General features: G+C 41.7%; 1 protein-coding gene across 4 annotated transcripts in view; it reads right to left on the bottom strand.

Annotated features, from left to right (window-relative positions):
• DOCK5 (dedicator of cytokinesis 5) overlaps positions 1-20023 on the bottom strand; it is a 281525-nt gene that overhangs the window by 56253 nt on the left and 205249 nt on the right. For all 4 annotated transcript variants that reach the window (XM_044940174.2, XM_044940175.2, XM_044940173.2 and 1 more), the window contains exons 27-35: positions 19876-19971; positions 16560-16658; positions 11736-11830; positions 9770-9848; positions 8758-8858; positions 6282-6340; positions 5811-5965; positions 4067-4152; positions 1486-1645 (exon numbers count right to left, since the gene is read on the bottom strand). In XM_044940174.2, coding sequence (XP_044796109.2) covers positions 1486-1645; positions 4067-4152; positions 5811-5965; positions 6282-6340; positions 8758-8858; positions 9770-9848; positions 11736-11830; positions 16560-16658; positions 19876-19971 — 930 coding nt within the window. The remainder of the gene's footprint in view (positions 1-1485; positions 1646-4066; positions 4153-5810; positions 5966-6281; positions 6341-8757; positions 8859-9769; positions 9849-11735; positions 11831-16559; positions 16659-19875; positions 19972-20023) is intronic.

Here is a 20023-nt window from a genome sequence, read left to right as displayed (position 1 = left end):
AATGAATACACCCACAAAATAAGGAAATGGCAGCATTTTGTTTTGGGTGTCTTTTTTTGGCCATGCTATATCACTGCAGATGGTGACTGCAGTCATGAAATTAGAAGATTCTTGCTCCTTGAAAGAAAACCTATGACAAACGTAGATAGCATATTAAAAAGCAGAGACATTACTTTGCCAACAAAGCTATGGTTTTTCAAGTAGTCATGTACAGATATTGAGAGTTGGACCATAAAGAAGGCTGAGTGCTGAAGAATTGATGCTTTTGAACTGGGGTCCTGGAAATACTCAAGAGTCCCTTGGACTGCAAGCAGATCAAACCAGTCAATCCTAAAGGAAATCAATCCTGAATATTCACTGGAGGGACTGATGCTGAGGCTGAAGCTCCAATACTTTGGTCACCTGATGTGAAGAGCTGACTCATTTGAAAAGACTCTGATTCTTGGAAAGATTGAAGGCAGGAGGAGAAGGGAATGACAGAGGACAATATGGTTGGATGACATCACTGAATCAATGGACCTGAGTTTGAGCAAGCTCTGGGAGATGGTGAAGATCGGTGAAGCCTGGTGTGCTGGAGTCCAAGGGGTGGCAAAGAGTCAGACACGACTGAGCATCTGAGCAACAACAGGTGGTATGTGGGATTCTAGTTCCCCAACCAGGGATAGAACCCGAGCCCCCTGCATCGGAAGCACAGAGTCCTAACCTGGACCCCAGGGAAGACCCAGGAAAAGTTTCAGTTTATAAAAAGAAAAGTTGAAGAATTTTTTTAAAGACCAGTGTGAGGAAAATCGAGGTGAACAGACAACAGGTCATAATACCCAAATCACTTGATACTCTGTTTTCTTAGGGAGTCAGAAATGGTAGGTATTTTGTTTACATTAAGCAGAGGAGACCACAGCTGCTAAACCTCTGAGATCTTTGGTCCCAGTTATAATTCTCTGGAAAAGGCAAGAGCACAGGGTTCTACCACTTTGAGGATTTTATGGACTAATTCTCTACTCATGGTATATTGCTTCTAGTGCATTTTCATCTGTGTCTGATACTTTTCAACAAAAAAGCAATCACATAAAAAAAGGCAGAGAAACAGTTTGAGCATGGCCTTCTGTAAGAGAGCTGAGTCAAAAGCTTATGTTGCATTTTCCATTCCTGTTTCTATATTTATCCTCAAGGTCTGAGGCAGTTGTTATCTGCGAGTTCAAAGCTGAGTTAGCCATTCCAATTATCTTTTTTTGGCCACGCGGTATAGCTTGCAGGATCCTAGTTCCCAAACTAGGCATTGAACCCAAACCCACAGCGGCAAAGGTGCTGAGTACTAACCACTGGACTGCCAGGGAATTCCCTTGGCCATTCCAATTAGACTCAGCAGGACACATACTTCAGAAAGGTTGTCAAGGGAGAGCCTCGTGTCTGCCACATTTACTTAGAGCTGTGCAGTCAGGGGCGCTAGGCAATGCCCTCTCGGGGACCCAGGGATGTGGTACATACCAGCACGTTAACAGTACAGCTCATGCGGTTTTCCTTGCTCTCGTCATGCATGATGATGGTTCTGTAGTCCAGGAGATTCTCTAAGAGGCTGCTGACCAGGAGCGCGAATACTTCTCCGGAACTGGAGAGGTATTTATGCTTCCGGCAATGCTCTAGGAGCCTGGGGGGTAGAGGAGGAGACAAAATGCCTTGTCCCACACCTACATCCCAGCACCACCTGTGAGTGCTGCCCAAGGTCCTGGCAGCAGGTGGCGCTGGACCAAGAGACACACATCATGACTCCAGGTTATCCTACCCTGGAGCCTTCACTTACAAGGCTCTTTGCGGTTACTCAAGTTCTGCATTTTCTTTAGGTCTGCAGCTCAAGCCCCACCATCACTGAGAATCCCAGCCCATGATGCCTTTCTTTGAACTTCTATTTCTAAATAGAAGTTTTTCTATTCTTTTTCTTCTGTCTATTTCTTCTGTCTATACCACAGAAATGAGAACTTTTGCCCAAGAGGTTTGCGTGTACTATCTGATTCCTCTGGTCATTTGAAAGGATCATCTTTTTCCTGTCTTTATCCTCAGGCATCCTGCGGGAACTCTGGCGGGTCTCGGAGTAATGCCCAGCCTAGAGGAACCTAGGACCCTCGTAACATCCAGACATGTGGCTTTTCACATAAAAGTGTTATTTTTCAGAGAAAAAAGCCATAGGTGTAAGTAAGTAAACAGAAGTTAAACTTTTGGTCTAAATTATCTCCCTCTGGACCCAAAGAGAGCAAAGTTTCCATAGGAGTTTCTTAGATTAGACAGAAGAAAACTTGGTGAACAGGACAAAAAGTGGGTTCAAAGCACTAGACTAAACTCTAAAATTATTCTTGAGCACTGGAGATTTGTGCAGTCATATTTTTCTGCATTCATGATTCAAAAAGAATGAAGGAAAAACAAGATCTATATGTGAAAAGTCAACTGCAGGATTTTTTTTAAGTGTAGTTTTATCACTTGTAAACACTGTGGGTATGTGTTTCTGTGTGTGGGTAACTTCAGCATTTAATTCCTGTACGAGATCAGAACTGCAGAAGTGATAAACTGAGAGGTTTGAAGCTCAAATCAGCAGACCAAACGGATACAGGATGAAAAGATCAACCAATGTTCTTATCACCCATTACAAACAAAATAAGACAGACTTCTAGAACTTCAAAATATAGACAAGTCATCAGTTCCATTTCTGAGCATCCTCTGTGCTGATTCCTTAAAAAATTTTTTTGAAAAAAGAATAATAGAGTTGGGAGTGTCACTGTCCTCAATTCAGTCCACTGCTTACCACTTCCCCAAAGCAGGTAAATCCCGGAATGATCTAGGCACATATTCCATCAACAGTTGACCGAGTTTGTGATTATCACAGAAGTTCAGAGAACACAAGAAATGAACAGTTAGGGTAGTTAGAACCTAGGATACTAGGGAAATCTGCAGGTAATAACAGTAACAAACAACAGAACAGCCCACATTTATCCAGCATGAGCTCTGCGACAGATACTATGTGAATACATCATCTCATTTAAATCCTCACCAAAATACAGATACTATTATTGTAGATGACCAAAAAAAAAAAAAAAAAAAGGCATCACATAAATACAAAGTCAAAATCCTAGTATGTGGAAAAAATGGGATTTGAAGCACAATCTTTAATTCTAATATCTAAGTGTTTCTTAAAATTCTTTAATCCATCAATTAATTTATGGCTGTGCTGGATCTGCATAGCTGTTCGGGGCTTTCTTAGTTGCAGCAAGCAGGGGTCAGTTACTCTCTAGTTGCAGTGTGAGAGCTTCTCATTTTGGTGGCTTCTCTTGTTGAGGAGGACAGGCTCAAGGCACAGGGGCTAAGTTGTGGCACACAGGCTTAGTGGCCCCTTGGCACGTGGGATCTTCCCAGACTAGGGATCGAAGCCGTGTCCCCTGCATTAGTAAGTAGATTCTTAACCACTGGAGCACCAGGGAAATCTTATCTGAGTGTTCTGAAACACTGTTTTTATATTGTTTTATAAAACGCTATTTTATATTGTTATTCCATACATGCAAAGGGTGCCAGAGTAAAAGGGCCAGAGTTGCCAGAGAGGGAGGGAATGGATGAGCTGAGTTAGGGATAGAAGGAGGAAAATGAAAAGGACTGACAATGTACCTAGTGTTCCCAGACATCCTTTCCAGGGCATAAGGTATTTTAAGGGGACCTTGAAAAGTTTTCCCTTCTCCTTTAAATGACTGTTTTGAAGCCATAATTAGAGGAGCTAGCACTTTTGTTAAACTTCAGCAATTCAAACACTAGGAAAAATATCACCACTCAGTCGATCTCCCCCTCTCCTCCATCTGCCCTGTTCTTGAGGGCCAGGCTAGCCAGGAAAACACGAACATCTGACTCACAGCAGATAAATAAATGGCAGCAGTGGATGGTGTCAACTCCATGAACCTCACGGAAAACCAGTGTGGTGGTGACCCCAGCGATGCTGAGACTACTCAACTGGTCTGTGAGTGCAGCAGAAGCCCATTTTCATCCATTACTAAATGATGCCATCAGCTAGAGATTCTGTTTCTGAAATACTCACAGTTTTTCCAGAAGGACCTTGTATTGTTCGTCTCCTCTGCCCCCTTCTACTTCCTGGTCCAGCTTTGTGATCAACTCATTCTCAAACTGAAAGCAGCCAAAATTTCACAGAACGTCACAACCTCAGAAGAGGACACGAAAGACATACGGCCAACATTTCTAGACTAGGACCCACCCCTCTACTGAATTATGAACTCTCTTCAATATACACAGAGGACGATCACAGTTCACATCACTCATTAATAATGCACCTGCTAGCTAGCTAGCTTCAGTCGTGTCCGACTCTCTGTGACCCCATGGAAAGTAGCCCACCAGGCTCCTTGATTCTCCAGGCAAGAATACTGGAGTGGGTTGCCATGTCCTCCTCCAGGGGATCTTCCCAACCCAGGGACTGAACCTGGGTCTCTTATGTCTCCTGCATTGGCAGGTGGGTTCTTTACCACTAGCACCACCTGAGAAGCCCAATAATGCACCAAGGCCATGTCGACATTTTCTAAAGCAATCTGGCGTAACTTTGTCCTTTGCTTTATAATTGCAGAAAGAAAACTAGCCTAAATATTATTCTCCTATCACAACTATGCATATAAAAATAGCTTAATGGTTTTAACTTTCCATTTTGGTTCCTGTTGAAGTCTTGACAATGGGATTGCTTTTGCGGAGCTTCATAGCTACAAAATCTTCCTTTTGATACTAATATACTATGTATTGATAGATAGGAAAACTGAAGCACAGGAAAATGTATCAGGCAAACTAAGGTCTCCAAACTAAAGACTTTAAAAACCAAAGCTTAATCCACTGTAACAGCTGCAAGAGATAGGATTAAAATGCATAAAGTCAAATTTTAATGATCCAGAGTAAGAGTGCTGCTTTAGGAAACACATATACCAAAAAGACTGCTTCTAAGACATGGCATCTGGTCCCATCACTTCATGAGAAATAGATGGGGAAACAGTGGAAACAGGGTCAGACTTTATCTTTTTGGGCTCCAAAATCACTGCAGATGGTGACTGCAGCCATGAAATTAAAAGATGCTTACTCATTGGAAGGAAAGTTATGACCAACCGAGATAGCATATTCAAAAGCAGAGACATACTTTGCCAACAAAGGTTCGTCTAGTCAAGGCTATGGTTTTTCCAGTGGTCATGTATGGATGTGAGAGTTGGACTGTGAAGAAAGCTGAGCGCCGAAGAATTGATGCTTTTGAACTGTAGTGTTGGAGAAGACTCTTGAGAGTCCCTTGGACTGCAAGAAGATCCAACCAGTCCATTCTAAAGGAGATCAGCCCTGGGTGTTCTTTGGAAGGAATGATGCTAAAGCTGAAACTCCAGTATTTTGGCCACCTCATGTGAAGAGTTGACTCATTTGAAAAGACTCTGATGCTGGGAGGGATTGGGGGCAGGAGGAGAAGGGGACGACAGAGGATGAGATGGCTGGATGGCATCACTGACTCAATGGATGTGAGTTTGAGTGAACTCCGGGAGTTGGTGATGGACAGGGAGGCCTGGCGTGCTGCGATTCATGGGGTTGCAAAGAGTCGGACACAACTGAGCAATTGAAATGAACTGAACTGAGGACGAAAGATAGGCTATCTTAATTCTATGTCTAATTGCTTTACAAAATAAAATGCAAAAACAGAAGATTTTAGATAACTTTGATTTGTACTGTTCAGGCTACTGATTCTCTATTAGGGAAAAAAAAAGAATTGGACTCCACATGCACTAGTAAGGTGATCCACCACTCCTTACCATATGGAAATTGCCGTTTCCACTGAAATTGAACTCACACTGCATCATATCAAAGAAAATGGGGATGGTGGCTTTCCGAAGCTCTACTTCGGGGGTTAATGTGACTTCCAGAATGGGACCCACCATGGATGGGATGAATTTGATTTTATGGGGACCTGAAATGAAAGGAAGTGAGGATATTAAACAATTTTACCAGAAGTAAAGTGCTACAATTTTCCTCCACAGGGCCCATAAGAAAAGAAAAAGTTGTGGGTAAAGCAATTCAATTCAGAAGTGAGTGACTAAATATTCTATTCTGATAACACATGATTGTCATAAGAGACCCATACATCAACCTGCACTTCCAGACACACAGACAAATCAATCGCAATTAAAATGACATTTTAACTGAATTAAAAGGAATTAAAATAAAAAAGACTTCATCATGGGATGCATGGAGCACAAGGAGTGGTGTTCAGATTGTACACTTACCCAGGTTATACCACATGTCCCGGATCCTAAAGCCGATCTCCTTTCTCATGTCCCCGTATCTAGGAAGAAGACCATAAGCCCGTAGAAAAACGTGCGATGGAAACAAGAACATGTAATACTGATACCATGATAAGGGGAGTAAAGAAAGCCTGTGTTCTCTAGGTCACACTCAAGGTAGACAGTGAGGCAAAAATCACATGAAGAGATGCAGCTGACATGTAAATAAGCCCCCAAAAGACTGATACACACCGAGATGAGGGGACACAGACATAGAGATGGGGGTCCAGCAAAAGGTGGAGCAAAGTAAGTGCCAAAAATCACTGAGAAGATGAGATCAACACACTTACTGAAGGGAGAAGGCTGAGAAACACTCTGATTGCTCTTAAGCAGAAATAAATAAAATACTAAAGAAAAGGAAGATGAATGAGGTATGACTTACATGGTAATATGGCTGATGATGTGTAACAAACATGCTGCCTGTATATACTTATATTAGAGTAACCCTTATCCACACCAGTACATTCTTTAAAGCGCTTACATTGGCAAGTTCTAGACATACATTCTCAAATGGGGTGATAACATCTCCAAAGGGGTGAAAACTGGCCCATGGGGACAAAAAAAAAAAAAAGCTTACTGCTTTGGCATATAAAGTAAGGTATACATTTAGTACATAAACAGATATATTTAGTATATAGGTGGTATTAATATTTCATTGCGGGGGGTGGGTGTGATTAGGAAAACATTTTTCTAAAAAGGTTCCAGGGACTTCCATGGTGGTCTAGTGGTTAGGACTCGGGTGTTTCCACTGCAGAGGGGCATGGGTTCAATCCCTGGTCAGGAAACTAAGATCCCACATGTAGCATGGCATGGACAAAAGAGGAAAAAAGTTAAAAAAATAAAAATAAAAAGGTTTCTTATAGAAGTTTACAAGGGAGGACAAAAATGTAGAGAAACATTGATCTAGACAGTGGTTCTTGGGTGGAGATGAATGAGTCACCTGGAAATCTTTTAAAGAATACAAAAGCTGGGAGCTGCTCCACATAACATGTCATATCAGAGGTTGGGGGCTTAGAAAATGAAAATAGGGTGGGTCAAAGGCAGATAAGGAGACTGTTCCCAGGGAATTCAAGTACAGATGTATGACCTACCCCGCCAGCACAGATCTACATTCTCTACTCATGTTACTATAGCACCCAACATTTTTTTCGAAATTCCTGCTTTGGAAATGCCTTCAAATGTCAGAATAAAAATCATATTGAAAAATTTCTCTTACTACTCCATTTTAACAAAAGTATCTAATTTTACTATTAATATTATATAAGGTCCAGACTGGCACATACTGGACAATAAATAACTATTCTATTGCTTTTTAATACTACTGTTGATGCTTTTACTAAAAATAAGAAGTCCTGAAAAAGAACTCATTTACATTCCTATAACCTTAATATAAATGTTTTTATTTCCTAAGGCTTATCTTTACCAGTATGCATACACATTTTTATATGGATTGTACATATAGTCACACTTTCCTGAAATGACCAAAACGAGAATCATTTATCCTAACTAGCCACTTTATCAGATTTGGTGTCAACTCATTTCACCAAAATCAAATCCATCCCTGAATGAAATTATGCCATTTAAGATATTTTAAAGAATAAGACTAAGGTGTCCATCTTAAAAATCAAATATCTCTTGATAACCACCCCACTAGGAAATCTACAAAATAGTTTTTACTTTTATCTTTGAAAGTGCAGTCACTAAATCTCAACCTCTTAGACACCAATCTTAGTATTTAAGGGAAGAGTTAGAGGGATGCTAAAATAATTTTCCTAGAATCCCAGACATGCTAGCAGGGAAACAGAACAAAAACGTCATAGCCTTTAAATGATAAATTTCTTAAGCCCTTTTTAATTACACAGCCTTTAAGTTCCTAGGCTCTCAATGAACTTTGAAAAAGACTTGAGATGAAAGCAATGAAAATCTTCCCTAAATCTCTCATCACCCTTGCACACAAGTCCATTTTGAATACTAAGCCAGGAATCTGGAGGGTATTTTTAAGTGATATGTTAGTCTTGGCTTCTCTGCAAAAGTAACTAAAACTGGGAGATAGACCAGTGGTGCCAAAGGAGTCTGCTCTGTGAATCATGAGTACGAGCAGCACTAAGCTTGCAATTTGGATAAGCTGTCAGCAGGTGGCAGCTGTTCTGGGAGACGGGAGAACTTTCTGGCCTAAGTGCCTCTCCAGGTAGGGATTTTATAAAAGAATGCGATGGTTGATTTGAAAATGAATGGGGCCCTGAGAAGAGATGTGAATCTGGGGCAATCTGAGGTTTATTAAATGATTATTTTAAGACCAAGGTCACTAACAATATGAGTAGCCAGTGAACAGTAATTTCCGTGATATTAAAAATCCTGCTCTGAATAGAAATGGAAGAACTCCCTTCCCAATTATAAGCAAGTTTAAGAGGACACTTACTTTTTTACAATTTTGTTGCGCTTGGCTTGTGAGAAGGTTTCAAGCTGAAGGGACTCATGCGTGAGAAATGCTACTGCCAAATGGAAGTAATTGTTCCAGAGCTGTTCAAAATTAATTGTGTGGGTAAAAAGAAATGGAAAATAACATTAATAAGGGTCATACTAAAACAGTGACACATTGTAGAAATTCACTCTCCAGAAATTAATAAATAAAGTAATATCCACAGGACATTTTTCTCTCTTGTGTTTCAATGATTCAGCCCTGAAAATTTTAACACTTTACTAAGATTTAAAAAAAATTTTTTTAACTATTATATTTGTTTTACTCTTGGGATAAAGGAAAATTGCTGCCAAGAAGTGTACCTATTTATAGTAGGTAGTTTGGCAATACTTATCAAAAGTCCTAGTGTTTCACCAAACTTTTGAACTAGTAAACATTTTAGGACTTTATCCTGGAAAAATAAAAACGGGTATTTTAAAAATATTTAAGTAAGTGCTATTTAACATAACAGAAAATGCAAACAACCTAAATTTTCATACATATTTAAACACATATGTACATATGCACACATACACATGTATACATATATGCAATATCCTCCGCTTATGTCTTCACTTTCAAAGTTCCACAGATACAAACACAGGCCATGACACAGCAGAAGCACACCACCAAGCAAATGTACCTGTAACGGAAGCAGAACCTTGTCTGCCCTCACCGGGACTTAGAATAATGCCCTGTACGCATAACTCTCTAACATTTGTTGGATGAATGAATGAAGATGGAGCTAGCGGTCACTTGTTTTGCTATCACTCTGGACTTTCAAACAGGTGTGTATACACACTGTTCTCTGGACACTCAACCATTTGTAGTAGAGGAATACCTGTGTGACTGCCTGCAAGCAGGTGTGGGTAAGTGTTCTGATAAGAGCTGAGGCAATCTGTCTTCCAAAATGAAACTCTCCTCCTGCTTCAGCTGAGAACTGAAGGAACTCCTAGGTGAACGGCATGCTTACCTGAAGTTCAAAGCTTGCCTGATCCATGAAGAATCTGGTGAGAACCTCAGCAAACTGATTTATGGCACGGAGGAAAACCCTGGCCGGGGGAAGAAAAACACACTGGATAAATAAGGCAAACTTCATGCTCTTTGAGACATTTTCTGGGGCTTCCCAAGTGGCTCAGTGGTAAAGAATCCACCTGCCAATGCAGGGGTTCAACCCCTGGGTTGGGAAGATCCCCTGGAGAAAAAAATGGCTACCTACCCACTATCCCTGCCTGGGAATTCCCATGGACAGAGGACCCTGACAGGCTGCAGTCCATGGGGTAACAGAGTCAGACACGACTTAACATTTCCTATGTTAAAAACAACAACACAAATCAAGCCTGGATTTGTTAACCTAAGACCTTTAGATCTATCAAGATCCTTAGAGACCAAAAACAGCACAGTCTACAGTGAAGGCCAGTTTCTCGAACTGTCTCCTAGCATCACTCAAGGCTGAATCACAGTTGAGCCAGTTGAGAGGATCAGCTCCTGAGCCTCAGACCAGAGCTCTTTCTACTCCATTGTGACGCTTGTGTTTTAAAGTCTACGACTTCGGATGCAACTGTTTCTCTAATCTGTATATAGTTGGGAAGTGTTTTCTAACCAGATATCAGGACCATGGAGACTTAATCCTTATCATAACAATTTACTTTATTTAGCTCTTAAAAATCCTGAATCTGAGTATCTGTGCATGCGTGCTCAGTTGTGTCTGACTCTTTTTGACCGCATGGCCTATACAGCACACCAGGCTCCTCTAGACATGGAATTTTCCAGGCAAGAGTACTGGAGTGGGTTGCCATTTCCTACTCCAGGGGATCTTCCTGACCCAGGGATCAATACTGAGTCTCCTACATCTCCTACACTGGCAGGCAGATTCTTTACCACTGAGCCACCTACCACTTAGGAAGCCCCTAAGTATCTGTATTCAGTTCATTTGACTTGAATTCAACGACTCTCTGTTGAAGACCAGCAACTGCAAAGCACTGGCTTAGGTTTTGTCTTGAAAGAGACACTTCCTGGTCTTAAGAAGGTTACAGCTTGGTGGGGTTCACTTGCAACATGTAAATCAAACCTAGACCCAACAAAGAACATGGAAAATTCTAGGAGGGGGTATCAAATAGCTATAGGGAATAAAAAGGAGAGACGAGGACATCTAGGTCAGAATGGCTTCCTTTGGAGATGGCATTTGAGAAGGACCTAAAGGAATGGGAGGCAGACTGATGGCCAGAGACGATGGGGCAGGCACTGCAGGCGGAAGCAGCCAATGTGAGGGAAGGCATGGAGCATGTTCAGGCGCAGCAGGAGGTCAGCGTGGCTGTAGCACACACTGTATGTGGGCTTCCCAGGTGGCGCCAGTGGTAAAGAACCTGCCTGCCAATGTAGGAGATCCAAGGGATGTGGGTTCCGATTTCTGGGTTGGGAAGATTCCCTGGAGGATGTCATGGCAACCCACTCCAGTATTCTTGCCTGGAGAATCCCATAGACAGAAGAGCCTGGTGGGCTATAATCCATGGAGTCATAAAGAGACGGACACAACTGAAGTGACTTAGCCTGTACGCACATTGTATATGGAGGGAAACAGTGGAAGATATGGCTAGGAAAGCAGGGTGGGTCAGGATGCCAAAGCCTTGAATATTAGGATAATAAAGGCCCCAGGGCGGCACTGAAAGATGTCTTGCAGAGCTGATGATCAACACATGAGAGTGATGAGGTAACAGCAGAAAGAAGAGAGTTGAGAGCCCGAGTCAGAACGACTGATATAGCCTGGATGAAATCAAGAACAGGAGGGCATACACCAAGACCATAGAAGCAGGACAACCTTTACTTTACAGATGATGGACCTGAGGCAAAGAGACAAGACAGTGCTATACAAGGCTCAGAAATCTAGTTACCAGACCCAAGTTTTCAGATGCCACCGGCCCCACAATGGGTGGTCTCACCTGTTCTGTGTCATATTCATGACCATCCAGTCTTTAGCGTAGATGTTCTTTCCAATTAGATCCTTAAACATGATAAAAGTTTCCATGAGGAAGTCCTGCAGAAAACAGATTAGGAATGATTGGGGGAAAACTGGGTTACACATCGTATGCCTGGCCCGCATTACACTGATGCAAAGGGAGGAACATGATGACCACAGTCCCGTAACAGTCTATCTTTTAAGTTTTATGGGGATAACACAGTGTTTTGGTTTTTTTTTTTTAATTATTTCATATGGGAGCACAGTTGATTCACAATATTGTGTTAGTTTCAAGTGTATAGCAAAGTGATTCAGTTATACATATACATGCACATATTCTTTTTCAAATCCTTTTCTCATTTAGGTTACTACAAAATATTAAGCACTGCTCCTTGTGCTATATAGAAGGTCCTTATTGGTTATCCATTTTGAATATAGCAGTGTATATATAATACAGTATTCTTAGAGCTGTCCTATGATTTGACGTTTATATCATATAATCTGGCTTCCCTGGTGGCTCAGATGGTAAAGAATGTGCCTGCAATGCAGGATACCCGGGTTAGATCCCTGGGTCAGGAAGATCCCCTGGAGAAGGAAATGGCAACCCACTCCAGTATTCTTGCTTGGAGAATCCCATGGAAGAGAAGCCTGGCAGGCTATAGTCCATGGAGTCACAAAGAGTCAGATATAATTGAGTGACTAACAATTTCACATAGTCTGATGAGGGAGACAAGAATGAAAAAAAACTGCACAAATTTTATAAATCATAAAATAGACTATTGAAAAATTAAACTATTGGCTTAAGGCCATAGAAATCAAGAAGTAGAGAGCTAGGATCCAGACCTTTGGGTTCTGGATCCCAAGTTTACAGCCATAATATCGTTAGTGCTCGACTGCCAAATGTTGTCTGAATAGATCTACTGCATTTCAAAAGCATCCACCAATTGTGAGAAAACTGACACTTCTTTTTAACTTTTTGGAATCTTTTAAAAATTGAATTGTAAGTAACACACAGTATTCTATTAGTTTCAGATTCAAAGTGATTCAGATTCAGATTCACAGTGATTCAAAGGTTCTATACATGATCATCACACCTAGTCCAGTTACATCTGTCACCCTACAGAGTTTTTAGAGTATTATTGACTGAATACCCTCTGTGTACAGTACATCCTTGGTAATTACTTACTTTATAAACTGTCAGTTGGGGTCTCTTAATCCCCTTCACCTCTTTTGTCCACCTCTCTGCCCTCCTTCCCTCTGGTAACTACCAGTTTCTTCTCTGTATCTGAGCCTGAGAAAACTGATACTTCTAACAACTCTGAGTCCAGTTCTTCCTTATTACTGTTAGAACGGAAACAAAATGCTATAAATAAGAAGCAGAGTCAGGATTCTTCCTATTCCAGGAATGCTTCCATGGGTAGCCTGGGGAGAAAGGTCCTAAAGGCTCCTTACAAAGAGATGTCAGCAGTGGACCATGATGACTGTAACAACTAATTAACAAAAGCCCAGGATCGAGAAAATAGCCATTCTACTCACGAGGCGGCTAAGAGGAAAAAAGTAACTCAGAAAAAAGAAAAATCAGGCTAAAAATCAGCGCTTAAAAGTTTGGAACGCTTTTAAATTTATTAGTTGGTTAAATTTAGACATTTTCCACTCAGATTCCTGAGATGAAAACCCAGTCCAATTTCTCTGGCACTAAACCGTGCCGTTTCAGCAACTAAGGAAAGAACACGGGGCTGTGCAGGCAGGGGGCCTGGGTTCTATTTCTAATAATATTCCTCAGAGACCCTAGTCCTGATGGCTACCCAGTGCACTTCGGAGGCTAAATAGCGAAGGATCAGGAACAGTAACAGCCCGGAAGTCTGTGCTTTGCAATCTTCCTTCTGGTTTGTGCAGTCTAAATCATTTAGTGCGTAAGTTTTTCAATTTTTCATCATACATTTTACGTGCACCCATTACTTATTAACTATTCCATTAACTTTTTTTCCCTCAAGTCAACAGGAGCTCATGGTTTGTGAAGCGAGGATGTAAAATGCTGGTTATCTGCTTCTGACACCGACTACATTCAGCCCCAGGTGCTCAGTGAACTGTGAACAGTGATGGCATAAGAAGGGCAGCTCACAGGTCTCCCCAGGCCTCCCTTTCTCTACTGCTTCCCAGGGTCCTTCAAGTGATTTCTTCAGAAGCAGCAGGACAGAGAGAAAGGAGGGTCCACTGAAGGTTGAAAGGCCTAGCCGTACCAGCAGTTCTCCCACTAATGACCACTATTCCCTTGTGGGCAATAATCCTTTTTTAATTAGATGATGCTGGGAGAAAAGTTCACATTGACCTAGAAAACAAAGGTTAAACCTGAGTTTAGGGTTGTTGTTGTTGTTGTTGTTTTTGCTTACTTAATGGAGCCAAATTGCCAGGAGTTTGAACTTACTATAAATTTCTTTATTCTACCTGCTTTCAAAGGAAATCTTAAAAAATGTCATTCCCCGCCCCATCCCCCCACCATGGCTGCAAAGTGCAGTATATGAGATCTTACTTAGTCCCTGATTAGGGATCGAACAAGGGTCCCCTGCATGGGAATGCAGAGTCCTAACCACTAAACCTCCAAGGAAGTCCCAAGAAGTCACTATTTTTATATTAATTTTATCTTAAGTAATAATAAAATATTATATACAGTTATAGTATAACATCATAATTATTATTGTAAGTAGTTGGTTCTCATAGGTATTAACACTTACAAAGCGAGGCATTTTCCGTAAGTCCAATCATCAGTATTTACATTAAGCATTTCTTTTTTGGAGTGATGAAAATATTCTGGAATTACAGAGTTGTGACGGCTGCACAATGCTGTGAATATACTAAACAGCCATGAATTGTATGCTTTAACTGGGTGAATTGTATGGAATGTGAATTATATCTCAATAAAGCTGTTTTTTTAAAAAGTACTCACATTAATCCCCTCCCCTCCCCAGTAGGTACCATCTTATATATGAGGAAGCCAAGGTTCAGTGAGGTTAAACAGCTTGTCCAAAATTTCGCAGAGGGAAGCAGAATAGAATTCAGAATTCATTTTGATATTTGGCAAAACTAATACAGTTATGTAAAGTTTAAAAATAAAATAAAATTTATAAAAAAAAAAAAAAAAAAGAATTCAAACCCAGATCCCGGTATTCCAAAGCCTGTGTTCTTAAACACACTGTACCATCTGCCTACGGAAGAGAAACACCACCACCCTCAGCTTCCACCTCTCAACCCCTCTCCTCTCCTCTGTGATTCTCTCGCCCAGATTTCTGGAAGCGCAGCTAAGGATGGCTATGGACTCCTGTACCAGCCTGACTGCGAGAGCATGGTCGAAGTGGAAGTCCACATAAGTCTCCAGACTAAGCCACAATACCTTATTGTGGTCCAAGACAGTATTCTGAGAGTTCACCACTGGATCGATTACAACAAATAATAAAAAGCAGTACTGACTCAATAGACATGAACTTGAGCAAACTCCGGGAGACAGTGGAGGAGAAGGGAGCCTGGCATGTTGCAGTCCATTCGGTAGCAGAATCAGACATGACTTGGAGATGGAACAACAACAGCAACTTTCTCTCCAATTCTTTGTTATGTTTCTCCATCATATAGACCTCACAGAAAGGAGAGTGACTGGCAGGGAAAGAGCTGGGTATCCTTGAGAGTACTGGCCACATGCTATCCATATAAAAAAGGCTGAAAATGGACAATTGAGAGCATAAAGAAGACAAGACAAGAATATGCACAAATGATGGAAGTTACCCAAAGAAGTCTAGTCTACTGAGACCTCAACTGTTAATCCAGCTTCATATCCAGCCCATTGCTTCACAAGACAAGATGATAACTTCAGGGACGATGTTTTGTTTTGTTTTATGCAGGGTCTTGGTTCCCTGACCAGGAACTGAACTCAGACTACAGCAATGAAAGCGCAGAGTCCTAACCACTGGACCATCAGGGAATTTCCACTTTCAGGGATGTTTAATAGCCATTAACAGTTCCCTGAAGGAAGAATCATGGGGAAGCCACCAGAGATCTAACTTAGCTTCTTAAGCTACCTTTGGCTGTATGGTTAATAGTAAACTATTAAGAGAACAATTTTGTTTAAAACAAAAGAGAATGGAATATTTTCAACTGAAGATAACTTACAAATGTTACATGGGGCAGATGCTACCTCTTTTTGTTTCCCTTCCCAGGGACTACTAAAAAGGATGACATCCACCACATCTTAGAAGACCATGCATATCACTGTCTCCTACAATCCTTGCAAGGGTGACCACTATCCCTGAAAATGAGACACTGTCCTCTTCTGAGAGCAAAAAAGCCAAATGTTTCTAAGTACAGGGTCTCTCTAAATCAAAGACACTTCAGTGTCTCCATGAGGACCTATTGGTATATGAACTCTTGTTTAGTCACTCGGTTGTGTTCAACTCTTTTGTGATGCCATGAACTGCAGCCCATCAGGCTCCTCTGTCCATGGGACTTCCCATGCAAGAATACTGGAGTGGGTTGCCATTTCCTTCTCCAGGGGAATCTTCCCGACCGAGGGATGGAACACGTCTCTTGCATCTCCTGCACTGGCACGTGGATTCTTTACCACTGAGCCGCTTGGGAAGCCCACATATACCGTACTCTTCTTTAAAGCTTATGGCAGAGAAACACTCTCCCTCTTATAATCACTGTGCAAAGCCACACAGCATTAGAGATGTGTGGGAAGAGACCCACACAGAACTGATGCTCAGTTCTGTCGAAATATGCAAAGTCTTCAAGTGAGCAGGACGCAATGAAGACAACTTACAACGATGTCCTGTCTGGTTTTGAAAGTGCTGATGTAGTGGCTGTAGTGGCCGTCCTCCATCTGCTGCAGGACGGCGATCATGCAGGCGACAAAACTCCCCTGGAAGGAGACGGAAAACACGATAAATCCCAGCTCCTGAGACCACCAACTGACAAAGCAAGATGTGGGTGCACGGTCTTCGGTTTTCTCTACCCAATTAAGTATGCAGAGACCCCAGCATGCTGGAAACATACTGAATTCTAAAGGTCTAAAGGCATGTGCTTTGCAGTTTCTTGGTAAAAACAAGCTCCTTCCAGGTTTGAGTGGAGGGCTTCATTCATCCTGTGGTCAGCTCTGACCTCTGAAATTCCATAGGTCAGGGGATACTGACTCTGAGATCCCAGCTAGATGACTAGTGAAGCTCAAACAACTTGTAGATGCTGAGTTGCTTGTTGAAAAAGATGGGTAGTAGAGACTTCCAGAGAGAAATGCCAGAAATATTTAGATCATTTAAACAAATTTGAGCTTGGAGGACAGCAAGAGGAGAAAGAGAAGCAGTACAACTGAGTGGAGAAGCAGAGGAGAAGATAGAAGAGGAGAGCTCCCTGCTGGACCACTTCAGTGTCATGCCTCCAGCTCTGGAGTCCTTTGGTCAGTAATTTTTGCATGTTAAGCTATGTAACTGTGGACCTGGTTTGAAGAAAGGGGTTGGATAATTAGATGTGTATTTAGTCCCTCAGCTGTGTCCAGTTCTTTGCGGCCCCATAGACTGTAGCCCTCTAGGCTCCTCTGTCCACAGAATTTTCCAGGCAAGAATACTGGAGTGGGTTGCTGTTTCCTACTCCAGGGGATCTTCCAGACTCAGGGATGGAACCTGCATCTCTTACATTGACAACTGGATTCTTTACCACTAGTGCCATCCCTAGTCTAGATAATTCGGTGATTACCATCATTTCCATTTTTGAGGCCAGGAATTACATATTCAACTGGCTTTCCCCTAGTCCAATCATATTTGAGTCATAGACTTAATTTTCTAGCCTAAGGTAAGTACCCAAGGCAGAATCTGCCTGTATTCATGTAGTTTTGAAAACAATACAAATTTAAATGAATTTGGCACAGAGGAGAGGAAAACCTAGCTGTTCCTGGGATGGAGAGAATAACTTCCTACATACAAAAACAATAAAAGACTATTCATGGTCACCTCTCTCTGGATGAATGCCTTACAACTCCTTTGTTTAAAAAAAGTTTATTTTTATAATTATAAAGCAATGTAAATTTATTGTATTAAGGCTTTGATATTTATTGCCAAACTAGCATACAGTTTGCATTACCATCAGCACCTAACGCTATTTATTTCTCCAGGCCTTTGTTAAAGTATTTGTCCAAATTTTACCTTCTTGGAAAAGTATTTTTGGGTCGGGGGCATGCCCTGAGGTTTGTGGGATCTGAGTTCCCTGACCAGGGATGGAACCCAGGCCCCGGGCAGTGAAAGCTCCCAGTCCTAACCACCAGGGAATTCCCAGGAAAGTCACTTTTTTTTTTTTGGTCCTACTATGTAGCACATGGGATCTTAGTTCCCCAACCAGGGATCGAACCCACATCCTCTGCATTTGTGGAGTCTCAACTGCTGGACCACCAAGAAGTCCCTAAAAAGCCATTCTTAACCACCTTACATAAATTTGTAACTCTATGACCCTGAATCCCCTTATTCCACTCTTTTTTTTTTCCCTCCACAGCACTTATCTCCTTCTAATATTCTGCACTTATTTTTTTATTGTTATTCTTGCTAGAATGTAAGCTTCTCTAAGATAGCGACTTTTGTTCTGTTTCCTGATGTATTTCTCTTGTCTAGAACAATATCTGGCTTATAGCGGTTTCTTACTACCTATTTTTTTTTTTAATAAATAGATTTTATTTACAGTAGCAATTTAGAAGAGTTCTTTTTCTATCCTCTAATTAAAATCTCATTGGAAATGGCAACACACTCCAGGATTCTTGCCTGGAGAATGCTATGGACAAAGGAGCCTGGTGAGTTACAGTCCACAGGGTCACCAAGAGTGGGGCATGACTGAGCAACTAAGCACACGCGCATGTAGCTTACACAGCTGCAAGCCAAAGATGCTCCATTTTAACGATGATACAACTGGTCTCTCAACAGTCACCTCTGGTCTCCATCACACCTCTTACCTGACAGTTAGTAGACATAATAGTTGGAAAATAAGAGGCCAACACTGACATTTCTAAAAGCATGCTAATCTCAAGTTCTTGAAAAGATTTTCTTTGAGCGAAAAGGGCTGCCCGGTAATACAGGGCACCAATCTATAAGCATTTCAAGCATCAGGGGAAACAGAATGTGAAGGGGAGAACTAAATTTATCAGAATTTCTCTCACGGTGCCTAAAGTGCATAGGTGGGAACATAACTTGGCAAGCTTCTGTCGGGGGGCATGGCTAACAGCATGCAGGGCGCTGCCTCCAGAACAGCTGTCTGGAGCCAAAGTCCACCTCAATCACATGGTGGTTGTGTAATCTTGTTCAGGGTTCTGCATGTTTCCTCTTTTTAAAAATGGAGCTTACTATGAGTTTTCAGTGAAATATAAAGTGCTCAAGATACATTCTAGCACACACACAAAAATGAGCTAACAGTGACCACTACTATTAACATTATTTTGGCTAAACATACTGTTACTGTTATCATTCTAATGAAGGTGGATCCACATAAAACATGCAGACGTTGAGAATTACAGTTCCACTGCTTGAGATACTAGAGGAAACGCTGAATGCAGTCAGCTAAACTAATTTTCTAATTTTCTGCTCACAAAAGCTCATATTTTCCTTAAAGAAAATACTAAGTAAATATTTAAAGAGCATTAGAACTGGTCCCGAGTCCTCAGTCCACCTAGGGTGCCTGCATATGTCAGTGGGTCTCTGCTTTAATGTATAATATTAGAGGAGGTTTTTGTTTCACCGTCCATCTGAGTAAGACTCCTTAAGAATGTATTCACACACTTTGTATTAGTGAGATCCTTAATAACTGTCCCCCATTCATCTCCTCTACCTTCCAGTTGGATCATTTTCCCTCAAGAAAAAAATCAGCATCAGATTTACTGACAGTTAAAAAGAAGAGTCACTCAACCAGGGAGGCTGTAAAGTTCGAGGCCCCATTCAATTCCCGAGGGAGCTATGCCACCCAACAATCAGTGCAGTCTAGAAACTGGGATGGGAGGGGCCTATGTGAATTTGGTCTCAAGTCACTGGTCCCCCAACCCCCTCATTGGGTAGGTGGGATGGGACATTGAGAAGCTGCAGTGGTCGCGTGGTCCCCTGGACGACACTCACAATATGGGGCGACTGTCGGCTCATCCCAATCACGGTCCGGTTGATCCTTCTCAGCAGCCGTTCCATTACCATCTGTATGTGCTTCGCCGTGGGGCCCTAAGGAGGAAACACATGGATGGACACACTTCTGACTTGCTTCACTTTTCTT

Source organism: Bubalus bubalis, chromosome 3 (assembly GCF_019923935.1).
Source record: "Bubalus bubalis isolate 160015118507 breed Murrah chromosome 3, NDDB_SH_1, whole genome shotgun sequence".
Classification (NCBI taxonomy): Eukaryota; Metazoa; Chordata; class Mammalia; order Artiodactyla; family Bovidae; genus Bubalus; species Bubalus bubalis.
Note: the sequence above shows the minus strand (reverse complement) of the source record. Positions and strands in the feature narration are given on the sequence as shown.